Source organism: Schistocerca americana, chromosome 3, assembly GCF_021461395.2.
Source record: "Schistocerca americana isolate TAMUIC-IGC-003095 chromosome 3, iqSchAmer2.1, whole genome shotgun sequence".
Taxonomy (NCBI): Eukaryota; Metazoa; Arthropoda; class Insecta; order Orthoptera; family Acrididae; genus Schistocerca; species Schistocerca americana.
In genome coordinates, this window is record NC_060121.1 from 331,036,975 (window position 1) to 331,053,174 (window position 16,200).

Genomic DNA, 16,200 nt, shown 5'->3' on the forward strand with positions numbered 1-16,200 from the left:
CATCTTGCTCACCAGATGGTAGAGTTTTGTCACGACTGGCTCTCCCAAGGCCGTCAGTAGTTCCAATGGAATGTTGTCTACTCCGGGGGCCTTGTTTCGACTCAGGTCTTTTTGGGATTACCCTCGTATAATGAAGAGGTCGGCACAGTTCGTGGCTGTCAATCTGTTGCCATCCTCCCCCCCCCTCCCCCCCCCCCCCCCCACCACCACCACTACCAAAAAACAGGAATAGATTCTAGTGTCTCCCAGGCACCCCTGACAGAGGTGCATCGTCTCCTCCGTAGCGCGTGCCAGGTGAGAGGGGATGGCGTACGGCGCCGCCTGCAAACCAGTCTGTTACGTAAAGCGAGGCCGGCGGACAGCGCGCGGTTCGTCGCCAGTGCGTGCGATGGCGGCCTAGCATCCGGAGACGCCGGTAGCTCGTTCCTGTACCTCACCACACAGAAGGCGTACACACAAAAATGACACACAGCGAGAGCGAACCGCTGCTCCGCGACTCCTCCGGGGGTTCTGCGGCATCGGCGGGAAGCGCGAGCAAGAAGGCGAAGCCCGTCTCGTACAGCGCCGTCGCCGACACCTGCTACGTGAGTACACGACGCCATGCGTTCACATTTTTACTAAGAGTCGTCTCGTCGTACTCTGCTTCTGTGAACGCAGCTGTCCGAAATCGGACGCTGCAAACATTCTAGCGCTTTCCGTAGCTCTCTGGAGTGTTGCAATCACTAAAGAAGAGGAATTTTCGGTTACGTAATGTATGGAAGTGTACCTACGTTTTCATCCCCACGCAATATCCGCAAATTAAGTGTGAAGAAGAAAAGTAGAGGGTAGCTGAGGGGAAATGGTACTGGTAAAACATAATTGTGTGCCTGGTAACATACTCTAGTTTCAGGAGCGTAGAGGTGTACCGGTATGAAATGAGAGTTTTTTTTGTGAAAATGAAACACTAATTTTGAATTGAAAAGCAAAAACATTTTATTCAAAGTACTGACCATTGCTTTCTATACATTTTGACCACCTTCCTGGCAATTTGTGGACACCACGCCAATAGAAATGTTCGTCTTTTGAAGCAAACCAGACACCCAATTTTCGACTTCTTCGTAGGAATCGAAGTGTTCCTCAGCCAATGCGTGTCCCATTGATGAAAACAAATGGTAGTCGGAAGGGGCCAAGTCTGGTGAATACGGCGGGTGGGGTAGCAGCTCCAAGCCAAGTGTTTTGATTGTATCCTGAAACAGTTTTGCTTTGTGTGTAGGTGCATTGTCGTGTAAAAAAAAAAAAAAAAAAAACTTTGCCATGTCTTCTGGCCCATTCTCGTCTTTTTTCGATCAAATTGATCATTTGTTGCCAGTCGGGGTGGCCGAGCGGTTCTAGGCGCTACAGTCTGGAACCGCGCGACCGCTACGGTCGCAGGTTCGAATCCTGCCACGAGCATGGATGTGTGTGATGTCCTTAGGTTAGTTAGGTTTAAGTAGTTCTAAGTTCTAGGGGACTGATGACCTCAGAAGTTAAGTCCCATAGTGCTCAGAGCCATTTGAACCATTTTTTGATCATTTGTTGTCTGTAGCGATTAGTATTCACAGTTTCACCGGGTTTTAGAAGCTCATGGCACACCACACCTTTCTGATCCCACCAAACACAGAGCATTGTCTTCTTGCCGAATCGATCTGGTTTTGCAGTCGATGTTGATGGTTGTCCCGGATTAACCCACGATCTTTCCCGTTTAGGATTCTTAAAATAAATCCACTTTTCACCGCCAGCAACAATTCGATGCAAAATTGATTTTCTTTCATGTCTCTGAAGCAAAATTTGACAAATGGTTTTTCGGTTTTCCATCTGTCTTTCATTCAATTCAGATGGCACCCATTTTCCACACTTTTGGATCTTTCCCATAGCTTTCAAACGGTCAGAAATTGTTTGTTGTGCAACATTTAGCATTGCTGCCGTTTGCTTCTGACTCAAAGTGTCATCTTCATCCAATATTGTTTGCAATTCGGCGTCTTCGAACTTTTTTGGTGGTCTTCCACGTTCTTCATTTCTTACATCAAAATCATTACTTCTGAACCGTTGAAATCATATTTTGCATGTTGCTTCTGATAGAGCATGGTCACCATGTGCCTCGACAAGCATTCAATGCGACTCTGCAGCACTTTTTTTTCAAATGAAAACAAAAAATTAATGCTTCCCGCAAATCATCACTTTCTGGTACAAAATTCGACATTGTCAACTCGATGAAAACATATGATGTTGCTTGTTCCATGACTTGATGTATACTAAATATCTTTGACACATGTCATACCAACCAAACAAAAAAAAATTAAGGCTCGTTCACAACAAATGTTCCCTATCGACACATTTGTATCTTAACGCCCATTTCATACCGGTACACCGCAATATATGCCCGAATATAAGCCACACATTTTCCTCGTAATTCGGACACGAAAAATTCCGGCGCGACTTATTTTCGCGTAGAGGTATTTTTACGCAACGTAGAACGGGGATCCTTGTTCAAATTCCTGGCACTAGGTGTTATTTTTCCTTGGTGTGAGGACGGAAACGGGGTCCACTCAGCTTCATGATGGCAACAGAGGAGCTACTTGAATCAGACATAGCAGTTTCAAGGTTTCAAGGTCTGGAAGTCGACAACGACCTGAAGAGCGGTGTGCTGACTCCATAACCCTCCATGCATCATCCACATGACGCCACAAGGTGGAGAATGACACGGATGCCGGTCGACATCGCCTGGTCTTCGGAGACCGATCGCATAGTTAAAATCACTCCACCCCATGACTGGCGCAATAGCACTGGTACAGCAACTGTAATAAATGTTTAGAACAGAAAAAAAGCTTTCTTGGTGGTACAAGATAGGTTTATTTAATCTACACGTGTGACGCGTTTCGCTTATTCTTGGCATCATCAGACAATCGATAAAAATTTTTGCTAATCGTGACCGAGGCGTCTTAGGTAATTAAGAGACCCATAGAACTGGGAGATAACAGCCAGACAGCAACTGCCAGTGCTTCATTATATCATCCATGAAAAAACCGCCCCATGAACACAAGTAAGGTTTGTTTACATCACTGTGAGCGCGCGCTGTCACGCCGGCTACTAGACTGACGAAACGCGTCACATGTGAATGTTTAATAAACTTATCTTGTGCAACCAAAACTGTTTCTTCTGTTCTAAAGATCGCGGAGTTAGATTAGTTTGTTACTGTGTAGTCGACTCTAGATAATTCAAATTTCACGGGACCGCAGAAAAAGTTCGAGAAATTGAGAGTTCAATGTAATGAAAATTTGACTGATCAAGGCGGAATCAAGAAATAATCGAAATAACGGTACTCGGTAGAAAAAAATTAGAAGAAAAATCAATGATCTTTTTTAATAACGTTGCTGCTTGTAAGACATCATCAGACGTCACATTTTCTCCGGAATCAAGAAGACGACCATGCGAGAAAAAAATATTTGTGCAATTTATGTTAATGACGTAAACTGAAACACTTGAAAATGGCATAAAAGGCCAACCTGGGTCGTAACTAAATAAACAAAAATACTGTCAAATGGCGGTGGGTTCATTTAAATGGCTCTGAGCACTATGGGACTTAACATCTATGGTCATCAGTCCCCTAGAACTTAGAACTACTTAAACCTAACTAACCTAAGGACATCACACAACACCCAGCCATCACGAGGCAGAGAAAATCCCTGACCCCGCAGGGTTCATTTAAGAAAACTAACCAAATTGTTTTTATTTTTCTCCTTTGGTTGGTTACGTGTGAAAAAAAGCCAGGCATAGAGATATATTTGCGTTAGTGAGCGCCTAATCGATATCAAAAGAAATATGAACTATAAAATAATATAGGAAACACTATAAAACAACCACGAAACTAAACGCACTGTAGTAGTCGCACCTCGGGGAGGCGCGATGTTGACTGCTGTTGTGCTCACAGCTATGCTACGTTACGCGAGAACACAGGCATAATTTTTCCCTAACTCAAGAGAAAAAATTGGTCTTCTTGAATGAGAGGTAAGATTGGAGCATAATCAACAAACTTCGGAATTCAACGAAGCTGTAATTCAAATTTGAAATTCGCATTATTAATTATACGAAAAACACGTCCTTAAGAGAAGACTCAAAAGATTTGGTTCAAGAAGCGCTGCTTTGCCAGTTCTATGAGTGGTAGCGAGGACAACGAACTTTGGGAGGAGAGTGACAGAAATACTAACACTGATAAGACAAAGACCAGTAGTGAAGTCAAGTGACATCAGTGAAGACCGTGAGGAGAAGCCTGCTAACTGAGTGTAGCAAAATAAAAATACGGTAAGGGTGACCAGTGTGAACAGCTTTTTTTATAAACGAGTAATGTGACAAATTTTTCTCTATTGGGTGTATGTCTTTCTACCCCCACCCCTCCTACCCCCACTCCTCCCTAAAAATCAAGGGCGCCTTTTATATCCGGGTGCGGCTTGGATCCGAATGTTGATATGATAGATGTAAAAAGCTACCTGAGGTTGCGTAATCCAGGCAAGCGAACCTCTCACGCGTAGTTTAATTAGCATCATGTCTTCTTTAATAGCGATCGTTTTCTCGCCCAAGTCGTCTTATTCAGATTGCAAGCCTGTCTAGCTGATGGCCGTAAATGTGTCAGCTCATCATGAGTCCCTATGAGCAGAGTCTGCCTCCACGTGTGTGTGTGTATTTGTTATTACTTCACCCTGATTTAGTTTATTTCCAGGTGCAGAATCAGCATTTAGATTACTGCCTGATGAAATGTTAAGCCACTAGATTCCCGTCTGGGAGACATAATATGAAGATCCCCGTCAGGTCTCATTTATGACTGCTGTGTGTGTGTGTGTGTGTGTGTGTGTGTGTGTGTGTGTGTGTGTGTATTTAGTAATCACATAAAGGCGAATGCCGGTGTTTACATCAACAAGTCATGGCAGAATCGTCCTCCATCACTGTCCAAGCAAAGTGCATGCTGCGTCTCTAAATACCTTCATACGACTGGACCTTAAACGCTTATCCTTCTAACAATCTCCTAATCGTTTGATGTAGTTTCATTAGTACACTTACTTCTTTGGTAACGTTTTTTCGATTGTCCGTGTTCTCTGTCGAAAACACATACTGATGATGGGGGGAGCTTGTAAGAATAATGATTCAGCAGGTTGGTATAATAACTAGAAAATACGGACTTGTATTCGGTAGAAATGTGGTTCGAATATTCATTCGTCAATATTGGTTCAGATTTCCGACTGAGCGGTACGAGAAGCAGCTGCAATGTTAGGTAGTAGTAAGTCCATGACTACAATGAAATTACGTTTTTTAAAATTACATTTTTAAAACGCGCTTTGTAAAAAGCCGGAACGGAAATGTCTTACTCATTTAAATATTTTTGATTATTGTGCTGCAGTCCGGCTACCACGACACAATATAACGAAATATTTTCAAATGGTTCAAATGGCTCTGAGCACAATGGGACTTAACATCTATGGTCATCAGTCCCCTAGAACTTAGAACTACTTAAACCTAACTAACCTAAGGACAGCACACAACACCCTGTCATCACGAGGCAGAGAAACGAAATATTTTAATAAGAATGCAGCTACAGTGGTGTACCGACAACGTAAAAATTTTAGTTTCTTTGTTTTTTTCCTTTTTTCTTCGTGAAATCTGCACCAAGTTCTCATATTTAAACATGTGAAAATGTAACACTGCAAGACTCAATAACGGAAGTAAATTTTTTAGCCTGGAATTTTCATTTTTATAGCCAGCTTGCACAGTTTTAATTTATAGTAATGATTTAGACAAATCAAAAGGAAAACTACCTGTGTTGCTGTTGTTTTCATGTATACTCAGTTACATAAGGCCATTTCGTCAGTAGTGTTCCACTGCAATATTTAGCACTGCAAATTTAGATTCTTGTATTCATAGCATTTCGTCGACAGGTATTGCTGTATTCTTTCTACGTTTCACTTAGGAGTGCTGCTCAAGCTCCCTTAATGTTTGTCGCTCACGTAACTGACACTGTTTACACGAGGACAGCATTCCATCTGTCGTGCGGTGGTTGTCTCTCTCGCTCTCTCGTTCATCTCTTCGTGCCACAAGACGTTTAATGACCTCGTTTGTATCTCGCCGGAGGTCTATAGTGTTGCCAGTCGCTGGGTGGCGATTATCTGAAGGTTTCTTAGTAGGTTGGACAGTCACCTGTTAGGGCTTTTTGCTGTTTTATGGATATATGACATTAGTTTTCGTAAAGTTATTTCGGCAACATCAGTCAGTGCACATCGATTCCAGCCACAGCAGAGCTCTCGTCTTTCTCATACTCAACGTCAACAATAACAACGAATCTAATCTACAAATTACAATCTCTATCTTTCGTTTGTTACAATTCGCGAATGTCTATTAATGATCATGTCGATCCCAATGTAGATGTCAACGTTTCCATTGCTTTGCTTACCTTTATGTCTTTCAGTTTTTGAGCGAACCACATATTGTTTATTATTTCCTTATTATTTTTTTACATGGCTATAATGAGAGGCTTAACACTGTGGAAACGCCATCCCTTTGCTAATTTCTTTAACAGTAACTTGTCTCCACTGAAAGCGGCAATTTTTCACTCGATGAGGAATTAATTATTCTCTTTACGTGGCATGTTTATATTCACAGAATGTAACATATGGTGGTAAATTTTAGCCGGTTCTCTACATGGATCCCAGTGAAACACTCTGAGACCTAAAAAAATTGCATTTTACCTTCGGTCGAGATCTGTCTCTATCTAAGATTAACCCTCCTTCACTGACTAGATCCGTAACGTACATTACTAAGTAACCGGTACAAATCATGTTGTAAGGGAGTGCCACCCTGAGAATTTAAATGAGAAGTAGATATGATAGGGTGACGGGAATATTCTGATCATCATATTCGTCGGTAAAGTCGTGACTGAATCCCAGATCAGCTCGCAGTGTCGTAAGAGATGTGGGGAAGGTAGCAATGCTGATGGTAATTCATTCGTCGGATGTGTTTGGGAAGCTAATTTGGCCACGTTGGCTCTGTTGGGATGCATATGCTGTTACGTCACCTACTAATAACTTCTTTCTGCTCTCACATCGTTATCAGTAATACAAACGCAGCACTAAAATGCATGCGTTTAACATAGTCGCCTAGAGATGAAACTATTATATCTGCGACATAACGAGCATGTGCGGACGCGCTGTAGCTGATTTTCACAAGGGAAGAAAACTTTCTCGGTTTGCTGGCTAAAATTTTCCCTTCAGGTTTTTCTAGTAAAAAACACTATGCTACTTTACTTTTCTGTTGCTAAGGAAGTGAAAAAAAATGCCATTTGCTTTTGCATTTTATCAGAATAGAGTTTACATGCTTATATAACACGTGGCTGTCACGTGGTCGTTCGACCGGGTATTGTATAACCAACTGACTGTTCCGTGCTGAGAAACTCCGGAGCAACATTTTTGTTGGCAACTGTGGATTTTCGGAGGTCGCTTAAACATGACCTTCATCTCGATCAGAACTTGTTTCAGCAACTAGTTCTGGCAGCGATTTTCTGTTTTCGCCGTTTTCCTCTGCTCGTTAATTTTTTTAAATTAATTACCTTTGCTAAGTCGTGAGCACTATTGATCTGATTACAAGTCAAATGATCTTAGCATATGCCGTTTTTTCGCCTGCTTCGCTGCTAATTAATCACGTCGTTGGTTGATTACCTGGAATACTCATGCTATGTCTCCACGTGGAGTCTTTAAATAAGGTTGTGTTGTCTACGACGCAAGATGCGTGGTACCCTCTCGGTTGGCGGCACGGGATGCCACGGAGTAGCCGGGACGCAAGACGTTAAGGAGCAATTACTGTGACGTAACGAGGTCTCTACGTGCATTCGCGTTACTGAATATAACCTCTCCCAGCAAGGTCGTTAACCAGCTGACTTATTTCAAATAAAAGGCTTGCAATTTATCTTTTGCATGTGCTCCTTATGTAGTGATGAAAATTTGTGTTTTTTATAGTGCCGTCAGAACCAAACACGAATGCAAGCCTATTTTCGAGGATAAGATAGAATTATTAAACGGCCAACAGAGCACAAAACAAAAGAAAAGGTACCAAAAAGGGAATAGAAGTTGTAGGTGGAATATAGTACATACGGATAATTATTGCAGTATGAAAGACAACCATAAAGCTTTATCATCACCTTGAAAAAATAAAGTTAGATGATAGATGTTTTGTTTATTGACTGCTAAATATCAAGACTGCGTACACTTACCTACAAATAAACAAAAACTTAATTATGTGACATCATTTTTTTGATATGACAATTAAAATTTTATGAATAATTTCTATGTCAGGACGCTATGTAGTTTAAATTCTCACAATAACTATGACTTTTCTAAGTAGTTTTCGTGCATAGTACCACTCTTCTCTACTGCTGATTCCTTACTGTATTTACATATGCCGAATAAGCCACTTCTTCCGATTGCTCTTAAGAAAGTTTCTTGTAATCAACTTTTTAAAGAGATTGCATCCAACATTGTACGTAAAATGATGGTTAAGAAGATGAATGTTTAATATCCCGTCGAGCCTGTGCGGAATAAGGATCCGGATGGGGATCAATCGTGTGCTTTACAAAGGGTCATCCTGGTATTTGCCTTACGTGGTTTAGAGTAATCACTCAACCTCCAAATCTGGAAGGCTGGACGGGGGATTGAACCGCCGTCTTCCATTAATCGAGTCCAGTGCCCTATTCACTGCCCCCACCTTGCCGCAACAGCAGCAAGCGGAAAACCGACTCGCAGAACATGTTTTGCCGAGGTAACATTCACCCGAGACTTTTTGTTTTGTGACCTTGAAATCTGTTCCTACAGCATTGCGCCGAAAACTTCAGGTATGCCAACAGAATCTTCCTTTAATAAGAACATATTACTCAAAAGTGCATCATCGAAAACAAATACACTGATGGAAAAAACAAATCACAACACCAAAACATAATTTATGTAGAACAACGAAGTTTCGGGAATACATTCGTCTAGGTAATATATTTGAGTGATTAACATTGCAACATTAGAGTTTACTGTAAGCGTGGATAAGCCATTGGAAATATGAAATTCTGGTACATTAACAACCGCATCGCATCGCATCGCAGACCATAACTCGAGGTCTAGGTCCAGTGTCTCTAGCACGCAGACAGGTTGGTTGCAGGCCGCTCAACTCGCCTCATCCTAACCAACTCACGCCCATCACTGGCACCAAGGAGGCAGAATCGGCTTTCTTCAGAAAACACAACAGATCTCCACCGTGCCGTCCAGTGAGCACTCGCTTAACACCACTGAAGTCGCAAATGGCGGTGGTCTGGAGTCAGTGGAATGACGCTAAAGGACGTCGGGCCTGGAGCTGGTCTTGAAGTAACCGATTTGCAACAGGTCGTTGTGTCAGTGTGGTGCCAAATGCTGCTCAGATTGCTGCTGCAGATGCAGTACGATGCACCAGAGCCATACGTCTTCCCTGTCGGTAGCGCCACGTGGTCGTCCAGAGCCCGGTCTTCTTGCGACCGTACATTCTCGTGACCATCGCTGCCACCAATCATATACAGTGGCTACATTCCTGCTAAGTCTTTCTGCAGTATCGTAGAAGGAACATCCAGCTTCTCGTAGCCCTATTACACAATCTCGTTCAAACTCAGTGTAGTGCTGATAATGGCATCTTTGTCGCCTTTAAGGCATCCTTGATTAACATCAACTCACTACGTCCAACCTCGAAGGTAACTAACACTCAAGACCGTTGCAGCGTCTATTTAGATAAACATGATTTGCATCCTCACATTGGCGCTACTCAGTGGATACTCCGGTTCCCGTCAGATCACCGAAGTTGAGCGCTGCCGGGCGTGGTCGGCACTTGGATGGGTGACCATCCAGGCCGGCATGCGCTGTTGCCATTTTTCGGGGTGCACTCAGCCTCGTGATGCGAATTGATGAGCTACTCGACCGAATAGTAGCGGCTTCGGTCAAGAATACCATCATAACGACCGGGAGAGTGGTGTGCTGGGCCGGCCTGTGTGGCCGAGCGGTTCTAGGCGCTACAGTCTGGAACCGCGCGACCGCTACGGTCGCAGGTTCGAATCCTGCCTCGGACATGGATGTGTGTGGTATCCTTAGGTTAGTTAGGTTTAAGTAGTTCTAGATTCTAGGGGACTGATGACCTCAGAAGTTAAGTCCCATAGTGCTCAGAGCCATTTGAAGCGATGTGCTGACCCCTCGCCCCTCCTATCCGCATCCTCTACTGAGGATGACACGGCGGTCGGATGGTCCCGGTAGGCCACTCGCGGCCTGACGACGGAGTGCCTTTTTTTATTATATTGGCGCTACTAGCGTCACTCTTATGCAACTGATGGGAAATTTGAATAGACACCAACTTTCAGATGTAGAAACACGCACAACCTCTTCTTCGTGTTGCGATATTTTTTCCATAAGTGTAAATGGACAGCGCGATATTAGATTGTAATGAGACATAAGAGTCGAACAACTGAGCTACCTTACCTTTACGAAAGCAGCACTTTTTTCAAACCCTTGCGAATGGAAGTAAGAAACTGAGTATGTCACTGCCGAACGGGAGGTCTGAAAAGAGTTGGATTTATTGTCCTACTACAAAAGGTAAATACTCTTAAATCAATAACTGTCTCAACGTCGTTTCGAAGGACGATATCATATTCCTCTCTCAGAATAATCCGCTGCAGCTATATAAAAAGTGATTTAAACTAAATTTCTATTTGCTGTGATGAATGGCAGCTTGCTCTAAATGTAGAAAAATGTAAGTTAATGCAGATGAGAAGGAAAAATAATCCAGTAATGTTCGATTATTGCATTTGTAGTGTACAGTCATGTCGATTAAATATTTAGTACTGCTCGAATATTTTGGATCCCTACAAGGTCGGATTAAAGGAAGCCAGCGAAGCAATTCAGAGGCGGGCTGCTAGATTTGTTACTGGTAGGTTCGATCGAAATTCAATTTTTATGGAGAGGCTCCCTGAGCTCAAGTAAGAATCTCTGGAGGGAAGACGACGTTCGTTTCGTGGAACACTGTTCAAAAAATTTTAGAGAACCGGCATTTGAAGCTGACTTCAGAACGATTCTATTGCCGTCAACGTACATTTCACGTTCTACATGACGAAGACATGATAAGAGAAATTAAGGCTCGCGCGCAGGCATATAGACAGTCGTTTTCCGCTCGCTCTATTTCCGAGTGGAACAGAAACCTAAATGACTACTGGTGGTATAAGGTACCCTCCGCCACGCACCATGCGGTGGCTTGCGAAATACGTATGTAGATGTGGATGTGAATTCTTGAAGTCTTGAAAAGCATCCTGCTGTGAGTGTTCAAATATTGCCTTGGCGCAACAATATGCGGAACCTTACTGCTGTCGTACTGATTTTGTGGAGAAATTAGTGTCAAAATGAAAGATTTAGTGCAACTTTTTACGACTCACATTATTCGTTAAGAGGAATGTAAAATAAGATGCCCTTAGCGTACTGCACCACCCGTAGTTCTAAAATACGCTGTTGTCCTTGCAGGCTTACGTTACGAAAGTCAGTTTTTATCATAATCCACGAAATATGTCACTTTGCGTTACATTAGAACAGAATATCTTGTACAAATATTTCCCTAAAGTTTCCTGCAGGTCCAGACTTTTGTAACTGCGGCGTAGATCAGTGCTGCTTATTCCGAGTAGTTCACAAATGCTGCTCTCATTGTGATAGGATGGCCGCGGGTAAATATTGTTCTTAAACTATCTACCAAACTCTTGTTTGGATACGATGACTCTGGAATCACAGCTAGAAAGTGACACGATGCAGCGTGCTTCAGCTAAGTCTCTCTCAATAAAACTGTTACTGCCGGTCAATGCGTTCAAAATATTACGATTTGGTTAACTCTTTGCACCAATAAAGATAATATTTGGTTTCTTAGCATGGTGTCGGGTTCCCTCTGATGCTCACTTACTATTTTTAAAACACTAAGAAACAGGAAGGTGAGGGTTTAACTTTATGTTTATGAGAGATCGTTAGACACAGCACAAATTCAGATTTGGACGAGGGTATGAAAGGACATCGGACATGACTATTTCAACGGAAATATTTTGATATCGCATTAAGGAATGCAAAAAAAAAAAAAAAAAAAAAAAAAAACCGGAAGGGCCAGTTGGGGATTTGAACCCCGTACCTAGCGGATGCGAGTCGAATACACGACTCACGGTCCACTCTCACAGCTTCAGTTCTGCCAGTACCCCTCTCCCATTTTCCAGACCTGACAAAACTACTATTGTGTATTTTGCTGGACAAGTAATCATTGAAAAATGGATATTACGGAGAAAATGGCTTAGCCATGGACTGGAGGATTGTTTCCAGAATGAATATTTTATACTGAAGCGAAGTGTGGCTATCTTGAAACTTCATGGCAGATTAAAATTGTGTGCCTGACAGGAAACCGAATGAAGCACCTTTTGCGAGCAATGGTGTTACAGACTGGGCGGGCCCTGATTCGTACCTGGAGAGCTACTCGTTCAGGGCGTTGTCCTCACTAAGGTTCCATGTCATGTAACAGCCCGGACAAAATATCTGTCACCACTTAAAAGTGTACACTGGTATATTTTTGAGCGCTGTAGGACTGGTAGCAGGCGCTCTGAGACCTTCCACGGTTGAAGTACGTCGTGGCAGCGAAGTGTCGCACTCATTATGTGATGAGAAGTATCTGGACACCCCTATGTAATGCGGGATTGACCTTTAGACGTCACGAGAGGCAGACGCATCAACCTAAAAGGAGGCGAAGAGTATTGTGTTATGAGCAGAGAAGCGGTAATAACACGATGGGTCGGTCAGCATAGCTGAGTGACTTAGGATATGGACCATTCACTGGGCGTCACCTAACAGCATAGCAACTCTTCTTAAAGTTGCCCAAGTTGGTGATACGTCTGTGAAGAGGGAACTCGGAGGAACAAACACAGCTAAACTAACACTGGACCTGACGGGATACCAATTCGATTCTACACAGAGTACGCGAAAGAACTTGCCCCCCTTCTAACAGCCGTGTACCGCAAGTCTCTACAGAAACGGAAGGTTCCAATTGATTGGAAAAGAGCACAGGTGGTTCCAGTTTTCAAGAAGGGTCGTCGAGCAGATGCGCAAAACTATAGGCCTATATCTCTGACATCGATCTGTTGTAGAATTTTAGAACATGTTTTTTGCTCGCGTATCATGTCATTTCTGGAAACCCAGAATCTACTCTGTGGGAATCAACATGGATTCCGGAAACAGCGGTCGTGTGAGACCCAACTCGCTTTATTTGTTCATGAGACTGAGAAAATATTAGATACAGGCTCCCAAGTAGATGCCATTTTCCTTGACTTCCAGAAGGCGTTCGATACAGTTCCGCACTGTCGCCTGATAAACATAGTAAGAGCCTACGGAATATCAGACCAGCTGTGTGGTTGGATTGTAGAGTTTTTAGCAAACAGAACACAGCATGTTGTTCTCAATGGAGAGACGTCTACAGACTTTAAAGTGACCTCTTGCGTGCCACAGGGGAGTGTTATGGGACCATTGCTTTTCACAATACATGTAAATGACCTAGTAGATAGTGTCGGAAGTTCCATGCGGCTTTTCGCGGATGATGCTGTAGTATACAGAGAAGTTGCAGCATTAGATAACTGCAGCGAAATGCAGAAAGATCTGCAGCGGATAGGCACTTGGTGCAGGGAGTGGCAACTGACCCTTAACATAGACAAATGTAATGTATTGCGAATACATAGGAAGAAGGATCCTTTATTGTATGATTATATGATAGCTGAACAAACACTGGTAGCAGTTACTTCTGTAAAATATCTCGGAGTATGCGTACGGAAAGATTTGAAGTGGAATGATCATATAAAATGAATTGTTGGTAAGGCGGGTGCCAGGTTGAGATTCATTGGGAGAGTCCTTAGAAAATGTAGTCCATCAACAAAGGAGGTGGCTTACAAAACACTCGTTCGACCTATACTTGAGTATTGCTCATCAGTGTGGGATCCGTACCAGGTCGGATTGACGGAGGAGATAGAGAAATAGAGAAGATCCGAAGAAGAGCGACCCGTTTCGTCACAGGGTTATTGGGTAAGCGTGACAGCGTTACGGAGATGTTTAGCAAACTCAAGTGGCAGACTCTTCAAGAAAGGCGCCCTGCGTCGCGGTGTAGCTTACTGTCCAGGTTTCGAGAGGGTGCGTTTCTGGATGAGGTATCGAATATATTGCTCCCCCGTACTTATACCTCCCGAGGAGATCACGAATGTAAAATTAGAGAGATTCGAGCACGCACGGAGGCTTTCAGACAGTCGTTCTTCCCGCGAACCATACGCGACTGGAACAGAAAAGGGAGGTAATGACAGTGGCACGTAAAGTGCCCTCCGCCACACACTGTTGGATGGCTTGCGGAGTATAAATGTAGATGTCAGAAACTCAGATAGGTACCAAGCGTTGTATGTCGATACAGTATCAACCAAAACTCCGGTTTAGTTCGTACTATTTTCTGTCGTCCAGCAGAACGGGCGTAAACATTAATTAAAAGTAACACCAAAACTACGCTTAACTGTAACTGTTACGTGTACATTTTGCCGGGAAGTTGGTATAGCTTTGAATCCTCCTACGAAGCGTCATGGGTTCAAACCCGAATTATTACAGTTTTTTTACTGTATTATGCGTGAAAGTGTTACATGGGGCAACATGTTTATGACATGTAAAGGGCTGTTTGGAGTTTGCTGCAAGATTCTCTTGGCAGTCTGTTTCCGCTTCGTTTCTTTCAAAGTAGTGAACCTATAGAGTTCTTTTGAAGTTTCACAGAACATACAATCAGAACAGAAAAATGACGAAACAACTGCGTCACACGTTCGGGAGTAATTGTAATAGTAATAATAATACACACAATAAAACTAATAGTAGTAATAATAAACAAAATAATAAGATCAACAATAAGTACATAACAATCAAAGATTAATGCAAAAACGACCCCCCCCCCCCCCCCCCCACACACACACACAGCATCATTCATTCAGGAACAAAGGTTTCACAGTAATGGTTGCATACGACGAAATATGTGAAGCAAATTACATATAACAGTTTCACGCCTAAACAGAAGATACCGACTTCAAAACCCACTGACTGCAATATATATATATATATATATATATATATATATATATATATGAGTGGGTTTTGAAGCCGGTATCTTTGATACGAACAACTCACGCTCTACCAAATCACCCTCGCGAGATCTACGAGTAATTACTCGCAGATACGCTTTTCCTGTGTTTCGTCGATCTGAAGTTATTTTTAATTACCGTTTACGCATGTTCTACTGGTCGGCAGCACACAGCACGAACTAAATCGATGTTTTCGCGGATACTCTATCGACATACAATGTTAGGCACCGATTTTAGTGTGTGACATCTGGAGGTTTGGGTGTAAGACCAGGCAGAGCTCATGTACTGGCAGAGACAGACTGTGGAGCATTGTGGAGGGTGGTTGTACAAAATCGCATGCAACAGGCGGCAGGAAAAAAGCCTGAGTTTCGCAGTGCTACCAACATTCCAGCTAGCACAATGACGCTGCACAGGGAACTGTTGAGCGGCTCTTCATAAGCCACACATTTCTACAGTCATTGCTAAGTGACGCTTGAGGTGATGCCAGTGGAGAGTGGATGACTGAAGACGAGTAATTTGGAGTGATTAATCGTGCTATTCCGCGTGACAATCCGATGGAGGGATTTGGGTTTGTCGAATGTCAGAAGCACCTTACGTACCGTCATGGGGATGTTTCTAGAGGTTGGAGTGTGATCCCATGGATGCGGTTAAGAAAGTAATCCTATATGCGGAAGGATAGGAATACATTGTACAGCAACATGTACAGCCTACGGTAGAAGAACGTCTCAGAGACGATGATCGTTGGAATCAGCATGAAAATGTACCCTGTCATGAAGCAGCATCTGTTAGGCATTGGGTTTTGGACGAGAACATTCGTGAAATGGGCTGGCCTGCCCAGACACCCGATCTTAAGCCAATGGAAAACTTTTGGCTTGAGTTAGGGCGTCGATTTCGCTCTCGTATTCGGTTCAGACCTCAGCATCCAACGTCACTACCTTCCCGGGTTTTGACTCTTGAGGTAGAAGGGGCTGCCTTTCTTGTAC

The 16,200-nt window shown here is 43.1% G+C and overlaps 1 protein-coding gene across 1 annotated transcript in view; it reads left to right on the forward strand.

Annotated features, from left to right (window-relative positions):
- The first annotated feature begins 362 nt into the window (after positions 1–362).
- Positions 363–16,200, forward strand: part of LOC124605296 (protein white-like) — a 278,052-nt gene continuing 262,214 nt past the window's right edge. Inside the window, exon 1 of the mRNA XM_047136877.1 lies at positions 363–584. Within this exon, the coding sequence (XP_046992833.1) occupies positions 462–584 (123 nt within the window). The 5' untranslated portion in view covers positions 363–461. The remainder of the gene's footprint in view (positions 585–16,200) is intronic.